Genomic DNA, 23033 nt, shown 5'->3' on the forward strand with positions numbered 1-23033 from the left:
CTCCTGGAACAAATTAACTCCGTATGTAGAGGTACCACTGTATTACATATGAAACGCCATAGCAGAAGCTATGAGGGGAAACGTTTTCATTTGCCTAGATGCTTAAATTATTAAGTGGAATTTTATTTTTCTTAAAAAACACATTTTATTTCTTCTGTGTTTCTGTGCAGTATTAATATTGTTGTCTTTTCCAAAAAAAGTATTTTTGAATTTAAGAGTAAACATTTATTGCATTTAAATGGGTGTACATGATCTATTAATATATACTATATTCTCACAGTGTTGTTGTAATTTTTTTTTTTTTTTTTTTAATTGGGGGGGTGCAATAATATCGCATATCGCAATATTTTATGAAATAAATTATCGCACACTAAAATTTGTTATCGTGACAGGCCTAGATACACCATTGCAATAGTCCAATCTACTAAAAATGTCAAATGCATCAAAACATGATTATTCAATGCCAATCAGCCTTATTTCAATACATTTGACGTTTATCGCTGTCGATGGCAATGAATGAGTTAAATATGGTTGTTGTTTGTATTGAAATAGTTGAACTGCATTACATTATGCTATCTTGGTTTGTGTTTTGATTCAGACTTAAGGTATGATTTGAGTACTGTTTGAGCTTATTGACCAATAATTCCTGATTGCACAGTCTGCGGCAATGTTCACATTGATGATGGTACATTGGCTGACTTTTGTCAGGGACTGCGGAAAACACTCAGGTGACTTGAAGTTCCGCTCTGAGACCCCCAATTTGGCCAAATTTCAAAATTGTCCGATATCTATGTGTGATACATCATTGGAAAGCTTAAAGTCTAAATTTTATGGGGGAAGAAAAATTTTGAACAGGAGGGCATTTAAAAAAAAAAAAAAAAAAAAAAAAAAAAACGTTTTTTTAAACAGCAAAACCCTAACTGGTGGTGAGAACACGCAAGAGCATAATTAAAAATATTATCGCGTACTTAACCCTTTTCCATCAAAAATAATCCGTGTAGCATATATTACCAAATGTGAAGACACAGCTGTGAATGGCCACAGCCGGGTTTTGGGGGGATTTTATGGGTGAAACATGGTAATATAACAAGGGTCGCAATGCAGAAATCGCAGACATCAAGGCGTGGTCGAGACTTTCATTTTCATATATTTACCCTTTTAAACTTTTTTTTTTTTTCTTTGTTTGGATCGATTATTTATCCTCTAAACTATTGGGGAAAACGAGACAGTAACGAAAAAAAAAACACAAGCCATAGTAATGAGGTAGATATCCGTGACTTTTTTACAGACGCTAATGTTTTCATTGTGACGTAATTTGTTTAAAAGTTTAAAATTTGCGAGTGAATATTTTTTTTTTTTTTTTTTTTTAACTAAATATTAAACATCAATTGATGATTATAAGCTAAAAATGACAGACATTTCGAATAATAAATACGATTACTTACCTTCTTTTTATGGCTAGGTTTAACAAAAGCGGTTGCGCGACGTCCGTAAAAGGGGGTTTCCAAGGTAAAATGGACAAATTAAAAATAGTTCGGGGACTTAATGCGCCATGAATCTGCTATGGCAGCATATAGACATATTGTTCTATCAAACAAAACAGTTCTTTTGTCAATTTATTTCAAAGAGGGCTGCAAGGCCAGAAACTGCTTTTTCAGCCTACTCTGTGTTTTCCGCCATATGTATTCTTTCTGTTAAGAATTCTTTTGAATATTAATGAATAAATTTGCTATTAAATTAATTATTAATTTTCATAGTTTAGCTGTTTAAGTAATTTCTTTTTTATTAAGAGCAGCACTTTTGTTTTGGAAGCTGCTCGTGCTTTTATTTCCAGTTCAGCATTTCTCAGTTCATACATGTGCTGCTTTAATGACGATATAAGTATGCCTTGTAAAGAGAATTAAAGGTGCTGTTTTTTGCCGTGACGTGTTCACGGCAAAATAACGCTTGGAAGCAAATTACCGGTTACGGCAGAAATAATCACTCCGTATATTACTACCAGTTTTCGCACTTCCACACAGTACATATTCCACGTAATTGATAAAGGTCAACTTACTGGGTGACTTTATGAGGTAGTTGTAGATGTTTCCGAACTCCACTGCATTCAATCCAGCTATCAGCTGCGACTTTGTAAGGGCAAATTTGCAGGCCAATACACGCTAATTTTAAGTTGTATTGCCTCCTCGCGTCTGTCGGCAGTGACTCGTGATAATAATAAGTCATGTTCAAGACGTTTTTATGAAAAAAAGCCACAAAACAGCTGAAATATATGAATTTCAGACAACGTTTGTCCACGGATGTTTACCTGTGCGTGCCCCAATCTCAAAATGTCGACACGTTGCTATGCGAGATGACGTCATCGTGACATCACGCCGACTGCTAGAATAAGTAGATAGATTAATGAAAAAAACAAAATAAAAAAAACAGCAAAAAAAAACAAACCCCCAAAAAATTAATGCAGCCTCAGTGGGACACAAGCCAGTGTCCTACTTGCGCCGGTCCCAAGCCTGGCGAAATACAGAGGTTAAAGAGGTCTGCATTGGGGGTGCCCCCTCAAGATTTCTTAGTGCCCACACTGGTGGGTAAACCTAGATCCGGACCTGATCCGACGTAAGATTTGACTCACCATTTGTTTCTGCATCCGACGACATGCTCGATATACGACGATTTATGACAGTGCCGCAGTTTCTTTGTTTTGCCACAGGACGGGCACACGGCGGATGTTCTTGTGAGAGAAATCAACACGGGTTCCAAGAAGGTTAATGCTGGTGGTGAAAAAAGAGCTGACGCTTACCACTGAAATAAGATGGAAATGAAAGAAAAAAGCGTGGTGAACTGGCTCGAAAATACGGCCGTAGAATGTTTATGTCTATGTATGTATGTCTATGTAGAATATCTCAACAGTCCTCCTCCGACTTCTGTTCACCAGTCTTTATAAGTTAACGTGACAATTATTATTGTCCTACTGTCCAACGGAGTTGACGCCAACAACAAAACATTCAAAGAGAAAGTAAAATCTCTACCGCACCTTTCTCTCTCTAGCCCCTTTCATATACGCCGAAACAACGTTAAAATCCCGGGATTTAAACTGGCCGCCCTTATATGTGAAAGCAATTTCCCCGGTCGACTGACATAGACATTAAGCAGACATTTCACGGGTCGCGTCTTAGTATAATGTCCAGGAAAGGCTGCACCTCAAATCAGAAATCAACGGAGGGACGCGTTCAAGGGTTTTTCAAATACAAGCAAAAATACACGCGATCGTGGAGAATGGGGAATAACACAATGGGTCTGTGACAGTAGGTTGACGGGGTCGATAATACTAACTTAAGCAGTAGGCAGAGAGCCGATAAGAAAACAAAACAAATACAGTAATTTCTGGACTACAAGGCGTACCTGAGTATAAGCTGCCAGCCACCAAATTTGACATGAAAACAGCATTTGTTCATAGATGAGCGGCACTGGACTATAAGCCGCAGTTGTCCCCATTGGATTATGGGATATTTACACCAAAAGATATTAACTGGTAACACTTAATTTGACAAAGGCATTATAAAACTGTCATGAAAACAAATGAACCACCATGAAGCTTTGAACCAATTGGCTGCAAAGCCTTATTGTTTCAAAAATCTTCATTTAGCTATCACTGCTCCCTTGGGGGAGACAGTCAACCTCTGCTGCCACCTGCTGTCAACACTGTTGCCATCCAACATTCCTCCTAGCATGCATTGCGGTACTACAGATGTAAATAACAATCAAAATTCATGTTCTGTGCTAATTATTTCTTCAGTTACTGTTCCAGTTGTTTCATTAATTGCTAGCTATTGTATTTGGTAACATTTTCTTGGATAGTGGTGCCATAATACTGTCATAATTATTACTTGACACTGTCATAAGCATTATTGAATGCTTATAATCGATGTCAGTTAGTGTCATTAGGCAAATTATCTCACTTTTGAATGGACGAAAAAGATCTGAGCTGGACATAAATGGAGTTAGCGACATAATATGCCAAATGACACATATTGATATCTGTCATAAGCATTCAATAATGCCCATGATAGTGTCATGTCATAATTATGATGTTCTTATGATAGTTTTATGATGCCGCTGTCAAATAAAGTTTTACCTATTAACCCAAATAAATCATCAAATAAGCCGCACTGGACTATAAGCCACAGGATTCAAAATGAGAGAAAAAAGTAGTGGCTTATAGTCCGAAAATTAGGGTACACTCAAATACCAGCACAACGTAGGGTGGGGGTCATCGAATACAAATCTTGAAGCTCCACAATTATATTTTCCAGACAAGCATGGGTCCATTGATTAATGTCGGTGAAGTACAAGGCAGGTCGAAGGTGGTTTTCTTTTGCCCAAACAAATATACAATGTACATTCTGATTAAATAAAAATAAATTAACAAAACATTTTTTCGACTTAAAAATACAACTACAACAAAAAAACACGCAAGTACAATGTTAGATCTGTCATTAAGGTGCAAACAATAACTAGTGACAGTACATTTTGTAACTGTGAAACACTTCTGGACAAAAAAAAGATGTGCAAGTAGTACAGTACATGTTCACTTGTTCAGAACATAAATGAAAAGCTCTGTCATTAAGGTGCTAACATAACAATTATTGACAGTAACTTTAACTGTAAAAGACTGCTCAATGAGAAAATGGCGTTTGGGGGTCACAAAGCTGTTTACTCACATCATCAGCCGGTATTTCAGTGCGTCTTGTAGTTGATAAATCTGAGAGTGAGATTTGATTTTTGTTGTCATTTCCTCGTTTTCTTTCTCTTTGAACATTGCTGTCATCACTTCAGTCATACACTCTTTTATTATTTTTCCATCAGAGAATGGCTTCTTATGTTTGACCAACACCCACGATACTCTGAGTGAGCACTCCGTTGCAATTTTTTGTTGTGTCATAGATTTAACAATAACCTTGCTTTAGTCTTGATATGACTGCTTCAACCTGTTAATTTTTTTGCCTTCTCAATTCTGATTTAGGAGGAAACTTATCTTCAAAAGAGCTGTGCTCTTTAACATAATGGCGTTTCACATTTTCACTTTTTATCAGAGCAACTGTCTTTATGCGTGTTAAGCACATAGGTTTGGTACTTGCAGTTGGTAAAATGCACGCATATTTGTCATTCCATTCCTAATTGAAATGGCGATTTTCGTTGTCTACTTTTCTTCTCTTTTGTTAAATTCGGTCTTCTACTGGTGCTTAATGTTGTGATCTTGAACGTTGCCCACATGCAGCGAGAGTGCCGAGGTATAACACGGGGAAATATATAAATAAATCACGTTTGGTCACAGTATGACTCACGTTCTTGAATGAAAAAGTACACGACAGCGTGTACAAACAGATTGCAAAGTGTCGGGTGCGACTCGTGTTTGAGTTTGCTGACACTGCTGCGATTTGTCCACGCTAGCTAGTAGCATGCAGGCTCTCTCAGCCAATCAGCGCATCCACGCAGGCTCTCTCAGCACATCGTTGTAATAGAGATGACAACAGAAGTGAGAACATGTAAGATATTTGACTAAAAATGAATCAGAATTTAGCGATAGAATAGTAGTGCATAGTGATAGATTGGCGAATCATACAAATGATATATCATTTTTTTTCCGTTTTTTCATTCGTCCGTGGTCCGGTCGTGGACCGCGGTCCGCTAATTGAGGAACCCGGACGTAGGGGATTTCAAAACAAGGGCGGCAAAGGTGTAGAATGGCGCCCAGCAAGTTAATATCTCGGCACCCTTCTCTTGGATAGCCAGTTACGATGTCGGGAGTGCTCCCACAAACTGCTCTGTAAAAAAACACGATTTGAGCAACATTGTGACAGCCGATGCCGACCAAAAATTACTTCATGTCCGGGTTATAAAATCGCGTCAGCAGCCCTCCCCGCACAGAGAGCGCCAGTGGGCAATGCGGGACAAGTCTCTGAAAGTGTCCAACCGGCGTCATTCCCAGGATCTCTACACGCTTGAAAGCAATGACGTGAGTAAATCCTGTGTTTTCTTACACGGGAATTTACCGGGATATGTTTGTGAAAGGGGCTTATGTCACATCAGCCACGTGGTGCATTTAAGTACAGCACGCAAAAAACATCCGGCATATTAGAACCCAATTCGTTACATCATTACATCAATTATTATTATTTTTTATTTTTATTTATAATGTATTTGTTTTTGTCACAGAACGCGGGCAGGCAGGTGGTGTGGACCCAAATGCAGGGAAACAAAAATGCAGCAAGGCAGGTGGCGGTACACTCAAAAAGCGTTTTATGATAACTAACAAAAACACAAAGTACAACCAAAAGGACTTGGGATCAAAAAGGCAATGTTCAAACAAAACTTAATCGGAGGGACTGATACACGAGGGCTTGGACAGGACTTGACATCGACAATGGCAACACGGAGTGAAAAAAAACTGGGAGCTTATATACACACACAGACAAGGGGTAACGAGACAACAAGGAACAGGTGGTTGACACTGAAGGATGCAGGTTGGAGGATACACTAGGAGAAGATACAACAGGTGAAATCAATGGGCAATTACAGAGACACACTACTAGGGAACCAACACAATACCTAACAGTTTTGATATGTGGAATTGCCATTTGTAATAGTACCAGCAGTATTTATCAATGATTTAGTGTAGGTTTTCGGTCTTTGGAACAAATTAATGGAATTATAATATATTCATATGGAAAAACCCTTCTCGACATACAAAATTTTCGACTTACAAACAAGATCCTGGAGCGAATTAACTTTGTATGTAGTGGTACCACTGTATTTGATTTCATCTCCCGTCCTCTCTAACACATCTGAGCCAACTAGTCACAAGTAGAATCTTGGGTTGTGCTAAGTATACTTCATGCACGGTATTTTGTGTGTCAAGCTTTTGTTTTTTGTGCATGATTTTTTTTTTTTTTTTTGGGGGGGGGGGGGGTGGCAAAGCGTCTTCTCGCCCAGGAGCGTCACAGTATATATACAGTGGTACCTCTACATCCGAAGTTAATTCTTTCCAGGACCTAGTTTTTAAGTCAAAATGGTCGTATGTCGAGCAGGATTTTCCCATAAGAATACATTATAATTCCATTCATTTGTCCCACTGCCCAAAAACCTTCGCTAAATCATTAATAAATACTGCAGGTACGATTACAAATAGCAATTACAAACAGCAAAACAAGTTAATTGTGAGTAAAATTGGAATAGTAATATCTTAATACAGTGGTTCTTATCCTGGGTTTGATCAAACCCCAGGGGTTCAGTGAGTGAGTGTAAGGGGTTCGTCGAAGGTAAAGAAACGCAGAACCCTATTTTTGTATGCTGATTAAATCTGGGCAAAGTGGCTTTTCAGACCAGGTTTTTGACTGGTTGACTCGCACTTGGTATGAGGAAATACAACAGAACAATGGGCAGCGCGGTCACAAATTTTGACCTGTTTATAAAACATGCTTTCAAAATGAGAATACGAATTAGCTAAATTATTAGCTTGCTAGCTTAGACATAAGCTAGCAAAAGGGGGCAAAACATGTTGATGACCCCAAAACGCAGTGTTAGCAATAAAATTAACTTACGAAATACATGCTCCATTAGTAGCTTAGCCCAAGCTCATTCAGTGGGGCAAATAAGTATTAAGTCAACCACTAATTGTGCAAGTTCTCCCACTTGAAAATATTAGAGAGGCCTGTAATTGTCAACATGGGTAGACCTCAACCATGAGGGACAGAATGTGGGGAAAAAAACAGAAAAATCACATTGTTTGATCTTTAAAGAATTTATTTGCAAATCATGGTGGAAAATAAGTATTTGGTCAATACCAAAAGTTCATCTCAATACTTGGTTATGTACCCTTTGTTGGCAAAAACGGAGGCCAAACGTTTTCTGTAACTATTCACAAGCTTTTTACACACTGTTGCTGGTATTTTGGCCCATTCCTCCATGAAGCTATCCTCTAGAGCAGTGATGTTTTGGGGATGTTGTTGGGCAACATGGACTTTCAACTCCCTCCTCACCCCGTGGTGTCAAAATGATAACATGAACGGTCAGCAGAAATCCCAGAACCACACGGGGGGACCTAGTGAATGACCTACAGAGAGCTGGGACCACAGTAACAAAGGCTACTATCAGGAACACAATGCGCCGCCAGAGACTCAAATCCTGCATTGCCAGACGTGTCCCCCTGCTGAAGAAAGTACACGTCCAGGCCAAAACACATTCTCCCAGTCCTCTTCTGGATCGTCCAAATGCTCTCTAGTGAACCGCAGACAGGCCTGGACGTGTACTTTCGTGTATGAAAGCAGAGCGCGCCCCGTCAGGTGTGTGATGGCATAGGCCACTTTGGCCCCCTCAGTGGCGAAGGTCCTGGGTTGGAGGGAAAATTGGAGCCGGCAGCTGGTCAGGAAGGCCCGTACCTGGGTTTGATCACCATCAAAGCGTTCTGGGTTTCCAATCCGCGGTTCGGAGGCTATGGGGTTCTGAAGAAATGGCGCAGGTACGGGTGGGGCTGGCGTGGCGGAAGAATCAGGAGCTGTAATAGGAGCCGTGGCTAGGTTGGTGAGCTGCTGTATGACCTGGGGTAGCAGTTCATGTTGCTGGTGAATCTGTTGTTGCCACTAATGACCAAGCTGAATTAATGATGAAATTTCCCCCGCCATCCGATTCATCTCGCCTTCTGCGTGTTCCAGACGTTGCATGGCGGTCGGGTAGTCGGGTTGCTGTCGTCCATGCTGGGAGTGTTGTGCATTGGATCGTTGCTGGTCAGACCGTACTGTCACGGACCTAACAGAGGAGGACCACAAATGCATCACGTTTTCAACAATTTATTGACAGGACCAGCAGGGCAGGTGAAACGATGGCAGCAGTACAGACAAGGGCTAGGCAGAAGTCAGGTATCCAAAAGCAAAAGGCAGGTCGAGTTACCAGGGCAGGAGAAAAGGCAGCAGTCGGGCAGGTTCAGATTTGGCAACAAGAGTCAGATTCAGAGAGCTAGGCAGGCAGGTAACATGCAGGCTTCGCAGACGGTCTGACAGAGTGGAAGTGAGTTAGTGGGCTTTAAATGCACAGGTTGATTACTGGATGATTCAGTGCTATTGGCTGGGCTGAAAGCAGGTGAATTGAGACCAGTGGGGATAATTGAAGGCAATTAGGCAATGCTGCAGCAGGGGCTGAGGCCATGACAGTGGGGGACTGTAGGCGTGTTCTGTTGCACAAGTTGATGGAATAAATGACTAGAAACCTGACGAAGCTGGCGATTTTTTTTTTGGCGACGTTACCGCAATAATAATTGTCACCTTAACTTATAACGACTGGAGGTCAGAGGAGGACCGTCGAGAGTAGACATTCTACAGCCATTATTGTCGAGCCGGTACACAGATGAGCACACGACGCTTATATTTTTCTATTATTGCCAACTTATTTCAATGATAAGCATCACATTTTCCTTTTTTTCATCACCTGCAGTAACATTATTGGAACCCCATAGGCAGAGTTTGACTTTTGGAGTAGGAGGGCACAACATGTTGATGACCCTGAAACGCAGTGGCAGCATTAAAATGAATTTACAAGAATTTTTATAATAATAAGTTGAAAATAAACGTTTTTTATTTCCCATCATTTTTGAGGGGAATTCTAAATCAGGCTGATTGGGACAGCTATACCACATCGCCAAGATCTTCATCCACTGAATATGGTACGCACGCCGGTGTTCTGTCAAATTTTTCACCCCATCAGAAATTGCAACTTTGTTTTAAAAATGGCCATGAATGCAGCAGTTACAAAGTAAACACTACAAACTTTCTTTAAATAAAGGTATATAGTAAACACTACAAAATTTCTTTAAATAAAAAAATATTTACTTATGTTTGATCATCGACGGACATGTAGAAAAGTTCTCCTCAGACATTCCTGCTATGTTAGCTGCACAGAACAACTGCACACCGCTTTCTCACTGTTTACGTCTTTGTCGTGTAGTTGAGCATTAATTTACGCCATGTTTGTGTTGAACGTGCATGTTTACGATGTTACTTGTTTATTTAGCACTTGTGGATACAATTGAGAGTCCAACTAAATGTAAAAGAGGGCTCATTCTCCGCCACGATAGCTTTGGGAGCAAAATATAAGGCTGCAAAATTTGGCAAAACATCTTGCCTCTTCGTTCCTCAGGTGGTTTTGGCTAAGTAAAGCAAATTACCGTCAAAGGTGCTAGTTGTGTTACTTTGTATTTGTGGTTTTCTTGAATAAGACAACTTACTGAAAGAGTTAACGTTTTTTACTGACAGATCATTAGTTACAGAACAGAAGTGAGGCATCAACATTAGCTGTCCACTGGCGGGCTTTTTATCAGCTGTCTCGAGTTCGCTGCGTATCACTGACTTCCGTGTGCTGTGACGAGGAGACGTTACTAATCGGACATGCAGATACGATTTGCTCACATCTTCACAATAGTCACATGATCTGTTCGAAAATTTTGACCCAATATATTTTTTGTTTTATTGCTTTACAACTGATATAGACAATATTTTACCGGAAAATTCTTCATTTTAGAATAGTATATCGGAAAGTCAATTACATGCAATGACACTTTTTGGCCACCAGGAGGGGCCTGGCCCCCTCCCTTAAACTCCACTTATGGAACCCATGTTGATTTGCCTGGCTCTGCCAGACTTTTCTCCCTGTATTTTTCAAACACTGAGAGAAATAGTCTGGGAACCATCCCATTAACAGCCTTTTCGAGCAGGTACAAAATCAATCGACAAATCAAATTCGTTTATTTGCGTGACGTGTTTTTAACGAGCAACGTCACTCTTGCGCGTCGGAAGTCGTCTCCACAACAAAGCTGAACAGGAGAGCCGAGAATATGTTCCAATCCAAGGTAAAATCAGTTTTAAATTACCAAAAACACATCGACACGAGTCATTGACAAGTCTGTCCCGCGCTAGCCATGTTGAATAAACTCCGCTCTCCTCGTACGTTTACTTCCGCGCGCAAGTCCCTGGTCCTGCCCTCGTCGCTTTAATAACGTGACGTCTGCCCTGCCCGTCGCTGATTGGTCCACTCCGCTGTCTGTTTGCTGTGGCTTGCTCCGCCCTGGAAATTGTATCCGCGGGAATGGTGGCCAGACTCAATAGCTGGAACAGCGGTGAGTCTGGTGTACCAGGCTACATGTTGATTGCTCTCACGAGAAAATCTTCCGTGTGTCCGTTTTGTCGAGAAAAAAAAAAAAGAAACTGCACCGTTGTCATAGAATGTCATATTTCGTGCATGTCATCGGATGTAGAAACAAATGCTGAGTCAAATTTTACGTCGGATGTCGAAAAGATCGTGTGTCGAAGCGATCGGATGTCGAGGTACCACTGTACTTCAATTGACTGAACAATATTTAAAAATGTATTTGTGGATTATATGTTGTTCTTTATTGAAACTTGTAGGTGCATGTGAAAGTGCAGCATGTATTCTGTCCAAGAAGGGAGGTGGGACCCTCAGCGCCCATCTAATCATGCCTGGACACCCCGGCCTGGACCACCTTCCAATTTGCGCCTCGCCCACTTGGAGACTGCGACGCCAGCCAAGAGAATCACTTTCTACACAAGCGGTGACAATCAGTTTAGGGGTGTCAGGATGGCCATCCATAAGCGTAGCTTCAAATGCTTTGATGCCCTGCTGGATGACCTTTCACAAAAGGTTAGTAAAACGGGTGTCAGATATCAAGACAGAGACTGTGAAATTACCTTTGCGCTGTCCTTATTATAGCCTGCCAGTAGTAGATTTTCAATCCATTTGAAATAGGTGGCTCAGCTTTCCCACTTCAAATGGAATGGACATCCAGCGCCTTATATGGCAGTCAATTAGTTAAAAAACAAAATCTGTTCTTCTTCTGGGCAAGATGCACCCTCCCACCAACTCGTTTTTCACAAGTAGACGCCAATCCAATTGTTGGAGGGTTGCAGCAAATGAAAATGTGTTCATTTGCTCCTAGCCCCCCCACTTCAAATGGATTGGATGTCTAGTACTGTCAATGGCAGCCAATGTGTCAATTAGTGTCTGACCAAGACATTAAAGCAATTGCTGAACATTCGGGCGAGTATGCAGAAATTTAGTATTAAACGAAAATTCAAATTGTATATTAAAAAAAAAAAAATGTATCAACCACAGCTAGGTTTCTGAATCGGTATCAGGAGCCAAAAAATTGTATCGTCCAACAATAATTTATACATGAATCTTATCTCTGTGTAGGTGCCACTTCCATTTGGTGTGCGGACAGTAACCACACCCCGTGGCACACGCATCATCAAACATCTAGAGGAACTCCAAGACGGGGGCTGTTACCTGTGCTCTGACAGGCGCCAGCCTAAACCAGTCAACATGGAACTTGCCAGTAAACACCAAAGTATTTGGCACCATCACAGCCGCATCCCCCCAAAAGCAGAAACCTTTTCCACGCCCTCATCTGGCCATCTAGCTCAGAGGCATCGACGGATTCTTCTGGTTAAAAACACTGAGCCAGGGATGAGGAGAAATATAGGACTGAGCAGGAGGTCAATTAGAAGCATGAGGGCCTTTCTTGAGGAGGCTTCTGAAGTGATGCAGTTCCATGTCCGAAAAATATATACCACAGAGGGACGCAGGGTGAGAAATTTATCTCTAATTAGAGCACTTGAATAGCACACAGTGATTGGTTCATAGATATCCAGATTTTCTATCATGAAACATGCACCATAAAGTGAAAAAGTAATTGAAGTTAATGCTAAACCTTCACATGAATGTGTTTTGTAAAACCTTGCATACTCAAAGTAAACCACTGTAAACATAACCTTCTTAGCAATGGTGTTAACAGTTCAGCTTTTGACTTGCCTCGGTTCATTAATGGAGAAGACTAAACACTGTAAATGTATGTTTAGATTGACAGCGTTCAAAGTCTGATGGTCTGCCCTGGAGTGTTGGTGTGTGTCGGCAGAGAGGCCCTGAATCCCATGCTGTTGAAGATCCTGAGAAAGGGCACAGAGGGAACACTTCCTGGTTTGGGCAACAAGTCCACGGGTCTTTATCCCAGGACTCCTGGAAATGGGACTCGATCCCCTAGTTTTCAAGAAGCAAGATCATCCCCTCATGGACCTCAGTCCAGAGCCAGTGAGTGCAGTGAGGGCCAGGAGAGCAAAAAAAGTGGTAGGCTATGAGTTATCCTACTGTACATGCAGACACAAAGTTTGTCTCTTAATTGTTTGGTTTTTGACTCTGCTTTCAGTTAACTTTGGTCTGGAAACAAAAAAGAGCATCATCCACCCACGGTCTGATTCATCGACCCGCTCCACTCGATTGTCTTTGTCCTCAGAGAAGTCCTATGGCAATGGTATAGGACCACACTCACAGCACAGACCAGCTATTATGAACGATGACATTGAAAAACGTGTCCTGGTCAACAAGGACGGCAGTCTCTCCGTGGAGATGAGAGTGCGTTTTCGCCTCTGCAATGATGAGACATTAAAGTGGTCGACGCAAATTGGAAAGTCACCCTCTCTGACAAGTGACTGCTACCCGCCAAGCCATGCCCACGTTAGTTGCTTACAAAATGGCCAATCTGAAAGCTGCTCCGATTGTGCAACCTTTGAGAGGGATTATTTGGACGATGCCAATCAATCTCTCCATGCTGCATTGGATGTAAGCCAGTGCCCCTGCTGCTACCAGATGCAAGGACAGCAGTACAACCTCTGGGAAAACCCAATACACAGCCAAAAGCAGACACCTGTCTCACCCCAGTATGTAGCAAGTCACACTCACACTACAATAAGACACACACATTCCTCCTGCTCATCCTCATCATGTAATTCCATGAGAGTAATGCGGTGCCGTGCAAAAATCTCCAGCTGTGGAAGAGGTTCCGATTCAGAGCAGAGTCAACTTGTCCAAGAGGAAACATGTGTGATGGAACAGGTCGAGCAGAGAGTAGATATGGGGCAGAATGAAGACAGTAACGTCGAAGTGTGCATGATGAGCAGGTGCTCCAGTCGCAGTGAAGTGGTCACGATGAATGCCAATGTGAGCTCTCCTTGCGAAAGGTCACTCATGGATGAGGCAATGGAAGAGGAGGTGAATCACCCACTGTCCAGAATCAGCAGCTCTTCTCATGTGCTGCAGTCATTAAAAGAAGACCAAGATGTTGACGACGACCTGCCAGCGAGCGCTTCACAGTGCTCCCATCGAAGTAAGCCATCCTCGAATGCTCAACCAAACGACAATCAGTCAATCAGCCACTTCACTGAGCACGATAACCTGGAGGACCGGGATAATATAGAAAGTCAGACAGTAAGCGAAACAGCTGCAAGAGATCAAACTATCACATTCAGCTCCAATGTAAGTAGGGCCTCCTGTCGGTCTACTGATGTTTTGAAACAAAAAAATGCGAATGGAGCTGTAAAGAGCTTTGTCAAAGCCTCATCTGGCACCTCCACCCCATCTAGGATGTCAAGTGTATGTCCTAATTGTGGAGGCTACAAATCGATAATCACCTCTAATTGCGGTAGTAGATCTTCACAGAGATCATGCCACACTCCACAAGCTGTTTCAAGCCCAACTTTACATTTGGAAAACCAGGAGAATGCCAATTACTTTGCAAATGATGATGCTTTGTCCACAAAATCCAACCGAACCAACCTCACAGGACATAGATCCAACCCTATGTCTAGTGCCATTTCCAGAACGCCCAGTCCTGAGCCAACAGAAGGGGAGCAAGAAAGAGTCACCAAGTCCAACATATCACAAAAATCTGCCTCTACTAGTGCCACAACTGAAAAAAAGATTAAGAAAAGCTCCAGTGCTACAACATCAGCTGAGTCCAACAAGTCTCTTGAGTCTGATTTCGGTGGCGCAGTTGAAAAGTCTCAAATCACAGATCGAGGAATCTGTGACAATACTGCGGCAAAATCATCTCCACCGAACTGTTCTGCTGACAATATATTCCTGAAGGACACAAACAGTAGATCTCCAAGTTGTCTTTCTATAAACTCTATTGTTTCTATGAAGTCTAGCAAGAAACAGAGACCTATTAGTGTCCTCTCAACAAAATCATCAAAGTCAATTATATCAGAAAAGTCAAAGACCACTATCAGTCAAAGTGCAATAGATGAGCCAATGGGGGTGGAACCAATTGAAAATGAAGACGAAACAGGCACGTGTCTGGAAAACTCACAAAATCAAGATGCCAATGACAACTGTAAGGCAGCTGAAGAAAGGGCAATCAGTGTTTTGTCTACAAAATCAACAACCTCTTGTCCAACTGACGTTGTCTCAAATTGCATCACAGGTTCTCCCGATCCAAAGGAAGGCAGTGTTTCCTCTATTGCGGTGAATGGAAATGAGCTAAATGAAGATAAAGAGCAGGTGTCTAGTACCATATCTATGGAATCAAAATCTTGCTCTCAGAAGTCAGTTTCTACCAAGAATCTAAAATCATCATCCCAGAAAGGAAATATGGTCACTATTAAAACACCAGAAGGAGTTAATAATTTGAGTGAATCAACCCAGAAAAAGGCCAATGTGTCCATTGTAGGTGAAACGTTGGAAGAAAGAAACACCCAAAGGAAAACATCTGCTCATTCTAATAGTCAAATGTTGTCACCTAAGAGAATACGCTCATCCCAGTCACATCTGAAGAAAGTTAGGGTTGGATCACCCTGCAATTCCGATGAGGTAAGAGGCCAGAGTGCACTCTCAGTTCATTCGGTAACGTCTTCCAAATCTGGAAGCCTTAAACGTTCTGTTATAGCTTCTACACCAGTAGAGGGAAGCAAAAAGGGGACTGGAGAAGAGAACAAAGCAAAGGAACAAGGTAACGAAATGGAAATAAATGAAGTGGGCGATTCAAGAAGCAGCGATAAACTCAGCAAAAACTCATCTGGCTCCGTGTCACTTGGGTTGCTTGATGACCAGGAAATGTGTGACACAGATAGTGGCACATCTTGCATGTCATTTTACACTGACAATCACAACAAAGACAGAGTGAGAACACCAACTCCACATGTCCAGTTAGTGTTGTCTGATAAGTCCACAGTCCCTACTATTGAAGCACCAAGTTCTAATGGGGAGGATCCACCTGAGGACGATATTTGTGCCGGTCCAGCCTCAAGCACCGACAATAAAGTTGTGAATGGCGACATAATCTCATCTTCACTGTCATCTGCATGTGGTAATGTTAAAAATCCTAAACTCGCGCAACAAAATGTCGATGCGAGCAATGTTGAAGCAAACATCAAGGCATCTTGTTACTTGGCTGATGATACAAAAGTCAATAGTTTGAAGCCAAATAATGAAAGCCCTGCCAAAGCAACTGATAGTGGCAGTATTCAATCTGTGAAAACATCCAGCTCTACAAACAAAGAGAAGTCTTCAAGGCAAGGACATTCTAAACCTTGCAGTAAAGCGACATGTGGTGAAAGTACTATGTCTGCTGCTGACCTTCTCAAGGACACTAAGACTGGAAATCAATCCTGTCAGGAGTCAAGCAAGGCAAACAAAGCTAGCAACAAACAGCATGTGGAGAAAAGCAAAATAAAGAGGAGTCAAAAGGATCAGCCTGAAAGGACAGAAGTGACCCCTGCCTGTCTACCCAACGCTTCCCCTAATGAAGTAGTCAGTGATTGGTTGCGAAGCATTCCTGCTAAAAGTAACATGATCGCTCCTGATGAGTTCATTGAGAATGGCGAGGAAGGGTTGGTTAACGATGTAGACGAACCAACAGCATCAAAGGAGCAGCACATTGAGGATAGGTTAGACAATATACAGAAAGCTAAGGATGACGAGAAAGAGGGATGTGCAGCAATAAATGAAGGAAAAAGTACAGATCTTGCTATAGGTGTTGGTTTAGCTGAAGCATCTCCTCAAGTCAATTCTTCATTGACAAGTGGAAAGGTATTACCGAAGGACTGGCGCTCCTCAGCTGCAGTGATGAAGGTTCTTCTCAGTTCCTCTCTGGGACGATGTAGAAGCTTGCCAGAGGTAGAGTAAGCTAAATATTATTAAATAATGTTTTGAGTGTGTTGTGAATGGTTCTGTTTGTGTGATAATAATCTAAATTCTCAGAACTTGTGCTCCACAGGTATCTCCAGTTTATGGCCGCAGACTAAGCACATCAGCCAGGGGCCTCCTGGACTGTTTGGCCCAGCTTCAGCTCATTGAGCCCATGGGATGTCAAAGCTGCAAACAACATGAGGACAGAAACCGTCAGTATGGGGACATTATAGCCATTCTTCAATCCCTTTGGCTCGCAGAACCTCTGGACATTGAGAACAAGGACACCGGCAAAGATCAAGGGACCCCACCAAGGTCCTCGTCAGGAGTAGGCATGAGCAGTGGCTCTGGTGGCTCAGGGAAGGAGCATGACAATCAAGGAGGAGATGAAGCAATCCCCAAAGAGTCTTCACATGAGGACGATGTTGTAGAGAATGTTTTAGAGGAGACCATAAAACCACAAACATTGGGATTTAAGACTGAGGTAGGTTTAGAGGAACAGACAATGCACAGTGAGGAACAAAGTCAAGCCCCTCCACTTTTAGACAGTCCAAAAGATGTGAATCATTCGTCATCTGACAAAAGCTCCACCTCCAGCGCAACCCCACCACCAAGACTTTTGCAATTATCATTGTCAAATAAACCTTCCCAAGATCCTGATCCAGTTTGGGTCTTGCACCTTCTAAAGAAGCTGGAGAGGGAATTCATGAATCACTACATCGATGCCATGGCAGAGTTTAAAGTCCGTTGGGACCTTGAAGACAGCCTCATTTTGGACACAATGGTTGCAGAACTGAAAGATGAGGTGAACAGCAGAATCCAGAGCAGCATTAAGCGTGAAATGAGTAAGATCCAGAGTCGATCCGGTCGAGACGGCAGGTCCCCACGACCTCCAAAGGGGACTAATCTGTCCAGAGAGTCCACCATGACAGAAAAGCGCAGACGGATGCTCAAGGTAAATCCATCACAAACAGTGGTGCCTCCAGAAATGTTTCATAGGGGTGGCCAGATGGGGCCACTTAAAATCTTGGGGTGGCCAAAACTAAAAGCCATAATTTCAGGTTTTCATTATATTATTGCAGTAAAAAGGTCAGGGGAAAACTATCAGAAAGACTTAAGGACACGGCTACTGATATACTTTGGTGTATTGTGTAATATTTGATGTTACTTATGATTTAATGTGCATAGTCCATAACTGTCCAGTCAACATTTTGAGTTCCAATTCTGTTTTATTGTGTTATGTATACATTAGACATAAGGTGTACATTTAACTAGGGCTGTCAAATGATTAAAATAATTAATCGAGTTAATCACAGCTTAAAAATTAATTAATCGTAATTAATCGCAATTCAAATCATCTCTAAAATATGCCATATTTTTCTGTAAATTATTGTTGGAATGGAAAGATAAGACAAGACGGATATATACATTCAACATACTGTACATAAGTACTCTATTTGTTTATTATAACAGTAAATCCACAAGATGGCATTAACTTTATTAACATTCTTTCTGTAAAAGGATCCACGGATAGAAAGACTTATAATTCTTAAAGGATAAATGTGAGTTTGTATATTGTGACTAAATATTGCCATCTAGTGTATCTGTTGAGCTTTCAGTAAATGATACTGTAGCGACTTAATTGTTCTGCCCAAATGCATGATGGTAAGTGGTGCGACCATGACTGTATATGGTGGCTGCAAATGCTATATCTTCTCTGAGTTGGGTACACTATAGGGTGTTAAGAAAAAGATCGACTCCTGTCATTCTTCCCCACGTCGCTTCCCACAATATTTATAGTTGCTGTGGGAGAGATGACAAAGCTTTTGCCAATTAAAGCACGGCCCTAATGAATGCTTGTATCTACTCCACTCTGCCTCTTATCTCCGCATATAAGTAAAACTGCGCCATTGTAGGCTGCTTGCGGCAATGGGTAAATGAGTCGTACCGCGAATGCGTTAAAGGGTATGACAACACCTGGGGAAATGCTAATATTCCATCATTTATCCATAAACGCATGCCTTTTGGATTAATATCATGCCACTTCGTGTAATTACACACATCGCAACATCAAGAAAATGATATGAATTTGGATCGATTGTCAAGCTATTGTGTGCGTGACGTCACGACAAGGAAACAACCGGCTCAGTGCTTAGTACTGAATGGCGGCGATGATAGCGGACAATTTTGTTTCTAGTTGCAGCGACAAATCCGACGTAACGAACATTCTTCTAATGGTGACGAGGAGAGTTATGAACCTTTCTTTGGTGTTTTGGGTTATCATTTTGAGCCCAAACGAAAGCCAATGCAGCCTAATGAAAGGAACGTTGAGAGGAGCAATCACACTGATGAAACACCGGCAACATCGTGTGGGAAACACCGAATGGTTTGTTTTGCATTTCTTTTTTTGACCCTTATACACCGTGACCGCAAAATAATGTAATGTATAGAATAATTATCATTTATTGTGTTATCATAGGTTTTCGCTCTGCAAACATACACAAATATGAATGGGATTCGAGGATTTGTTCTACATATTTTACGAGCGATAATTTATACATGTGTCCAGTCCTATATCCAATGCGTGATATGTTTTTATTATAAAAGAGTACTCACTCTGGCCATTTTGAGCTTGGCTGCTCCGCTCCTTTGGCTAGCCTGGGGTGGTCTCATCAGAGCCAGTTGTCCTCTTTCTTGATATCGCGGGACATTTAGGTGGCTGCGCGTGTATGGTGGGCACCGCATCTGCTTTCATCAGCAATTTCTTAGCAAAACCTGATTTCATTTGTCCATAGTTCGAATAGCTTTCAGGTGTAAAATGCGCACCACACAAAACCGTGCCGGAGGCTGGGTCTGGAAATTAGCCCTCTTAGCACGGACGAACTTTACTCATTGTCTGCGTAGTCCAGCTCTTTTTCTCGCGTTCGGAAACTCATGGGTACTACATTGCGACAAATGGCTATTTGTAGATCACATAGCATGACAGGTTTGAACCATTTTAGCGATTTTTTGATAAAACACGAACGCAACTCTCTCGTCGATAAACAACGATGGCACCTGCCTCGACCTTTCGTTTCCTTGTTGTGACGTCTCCGCCCCATTCGGCTGTTTCCGGAATACTTTTGGAAATGTTCGTAATTTTCGATCTATTTTCGATAATTGCTCATGAATGCGATTTATTTTTTGGTTAACTTTATTAATATTTGTCATCTTGCCACATAACGGTTCTATTGATATCTCACAGCCCCTTAGTGTTTTAATACCCTTTAATTGCGATAAATATTTTCACGTGATTACCGCCCGCTAATGTGATAAATTTGACAGCCCTACATTTAACAAAACAAAATAAATGCATTCATTTGGGAAGAAATGCATAACTGATGCTACAACAATCTAACGATATACTGGCAAGCGGGGTGGCCAGTGGGGTGGCCAACCAATTTATAGGGGTGGCCACCCCCTGGTGGCGCCACTGATCACAACTCAATATCATTTTGATGCGAAAGGTTGTTTTCTTGTTTTCATTAGCTTTGTAATCCTACTTAGTAAATGACTTGCTACAGAATACATTGACAACGTCACGTTTCATTTGTCAGATCATGAAGAACCAGTCAGTCAAAACTGCCGAGTCCTTCAGTGACAGTGAGCTGACACCCGAGTTCAGCGACCAACGAAGTGATGACGATTACTGCCCTTGCGATGCTTGCGTACGCAAGAAAATGGCAGCACGGCCTCTCAAAATGAACCCGGCGGCAGTTGAAGCTCCAGTCATGATGGAGTTTGATCTCCTCAAGATACTTCAACTCAAGAAAACTCCAGAAAAAGTTACTGCAGCTGTGTCACAGCCTACAGATAGGTGCAATGACAGTGTTGCCATAGAGGAAGTGAGGAGCTTGGAGGTTGTGCACGAAGAAGAAGAGGAGGAGGAATCAAGCGAGGAAAGCAAAACGGTTTTAAAAGAGCCAATTATAGGTGAAGAGAAGGACGCAAAAGAAGAAGCTGAAACTGGGGAGGAGGTCATTGCTGCAGATGATGATGAAGAGAAGGCTGAACGCGAGAAGGAAAATGGAGGAGAGGCTGCAGAAAGAAGCAATGATGAAGCAGATGGAAGTGAGGAAGAATGTAAAGCCACAGAGGACACGACAAATCAAGATCAAGAAGGAACAACACTTTTGGAGGAGAACAGACACACCAGTATTTCAGGAGGCGCTGATGATGAAGATGAGGAGCAGGCGGATGGCGGAACTCGAGAGTCGCACGAAAAAGACAAGTTGCTACAGCAAGACAGAGCCTCACAAAAGGTCAGGACACACTGAACACCAAAATAGCAAGAACAAACAACTGTAAACGCACTGCATTTTACGACATCAAATATTGTAAAAGTTCTTTTTATTTTAGAAAAAAAACCTTGAAAACGTACTCACAAACAAATACGACAAATAATCATCAACGCTCACTCAATTAATAGCAGTAATGTACAGTGTATCACAAAAGTGTGTACACCCCTCGTATTCTGCAGATATTTGAGAGAAAAAAAGCATGTTATTTTGCCTCATTCAAATCTTAATATCTGAACATTTAAATAAGTAAAGTGCACTCACATTCGTAAATGAATGGCTTCTGGTTTTTGAAATGTAAATAAACCAATCTATTGTGATAAAACAACAAAATTGCAATAATTGCATTAACCATCAAAGAAGTCTAACTGTAACTGTAGTCTTGAAACAAATCTGAACAAGGAAAAACATTGCAATAAAATAATGCAAACTGGTTAAACTTGAGAGTAGCTGAGATCTATCATGACAGAACATCGCTTCAATGATAATCTGGCGCCATCTAGCGTCGTGAATGGGTATATTGTCTAGACCGCGAATATAAAATGAGCCCTACTTTTTCAGTCTTATTTCAATGCAAAAAACACAGTCTTATATTTGGGCCATGTTTTACAAAATTTTCCAGGTTCGCAGTGAGTAAGCAACAGGCACACTTTTGCTTAATAGACAATGTTTATTAATTAGAAATTGCAAATAAATGAATAAATGGAGTTTAATTGATTACAATCCCACAAAAGCAAGCAAAAACAGCAAAAACAACATCAAGCATCACTCAGAATAACAAACATAGCTCAGAATAAATACAACGCTAGGTCTGAATTGTCAAAAACCCTTACGAAGCAGTTAAAAACACATCAACACACATAACAATGGTGCTAGATAATTAGTTGTCGAAGCTAATAATATCCCCGCACCAAAGCGCAACGAGTTCCTCTATGATAATGAAATCAAGCTCTTACCTGTCGACAATGAACGGAAGGCAACACAACGTTCCTGGTTTGAGCGATCAAGGAACTCCGGCCGAGCGACTACGCGTGAAATCCTCTGACCGACCCTAGGTGTGGCCCGGAAAAAGTCCGCTCTTATAGGCATATGCCACGTAAGCACAGAGGGGGCCAACCCCTGCCCTCAGGAGGCACATTGCCTGCCCAAACATGGTAAATTTGACATGTTTTGGCCAACCTCTTAAGGAGATTAGTCTCGTGTCCAAAGATAATTGGTTCACTCGTTGCACTTCCGAGCAGCATCATATATCTTGGTTACCATAGCAATGAGCTAAAACTCCCGTCAGAGAGGCAAGCATAACCTGATAAGAAGTTGCATTATCAGTCCAAAAGAATGTGTGCACCTAGAGCACACATTTAGTTACTTTTCTCAAAGGCAGTTATGGCGCAGTTAAAAAGCAGTTATGACGCAGTTATGTAGTTATACATATATGGAACAATTCGGGTCACAAAAAAGGTTACAAGGTCATAAAAATATTACAGGTGTTTTTCCCAATACAGGCCAATACGGTAATAGAGTTCATTTATTTTCCCTCATAATAACTCAAAATATAACCATTAATATCCAAACCACTGGCAACAAAAGTCAGTACACCCCTACGAAAAAATGCACATCCCTAAATTTCCAAATTGAGTACTGCTTGTCATTTTCCCTCCAGAATGTCGGGTGACTCAT

The 23033-nt window shown here is 41.6% G+C and overlaps 1 protein-coding gene across 9 annotated transcripts in view; it reads left to right on the forward strand.

Annotated features, from left to right (window-relative positions):
* Positions 1 to 23033, forward strand: part of rp1l1a (rp1 like 1a) — a 49548-nt gene that overhangs the window by 17336 nt on the left and 9179 nt on the right. For all 9 annotated transcript variants that reach the window (XM_057829903.1, XM_057829906.1, XM_057829899.1 and 6 more), the window contains 6 exons: positions 11448 to 11700; positions 12253 to 12645; positions 12918 to 13182; positions 13262 to 17007; positions 17108 to 17974; positions 20616 to 21320. In XM_057829903.1, coding sequence (XP_057685886.1) covers positions 11467 to 11700; positions 12253 to 12645; positions 12918 to 13182; positions 13262 to 17007; positions 17108 to 17974; positions 20616 to 21320 — 6210 coding nt within the window. In that variant the 5' untranslated portion in view covers positions 11448 to 11466. The remainder of the gene's footprint in view (positions 1 to 11447; positions 11701 to 12252; positions 12646 to 12917; positions 13183 to 13261; positions 17008 to 17107; positions 17975 to 20615; positions 21321 to 23033) is intronic.

Source organism: Corythoichthys intestinalis, chromosome 2, assembly GCF_030265065.1.
Source record: "Corythoichthys intestinalis isolate RoL2023-P3 chromosome 2, ASM3026506v1, whole genome shotgun sequence".
In the NCBI taxonomy this organism is placed as follows: Eukaryota; Metazoa; Chordata; class Actinopteri; order Syngnathiformes; family Syngnathidae; genus Corythoichthys; species Corythoichthys intestinalis.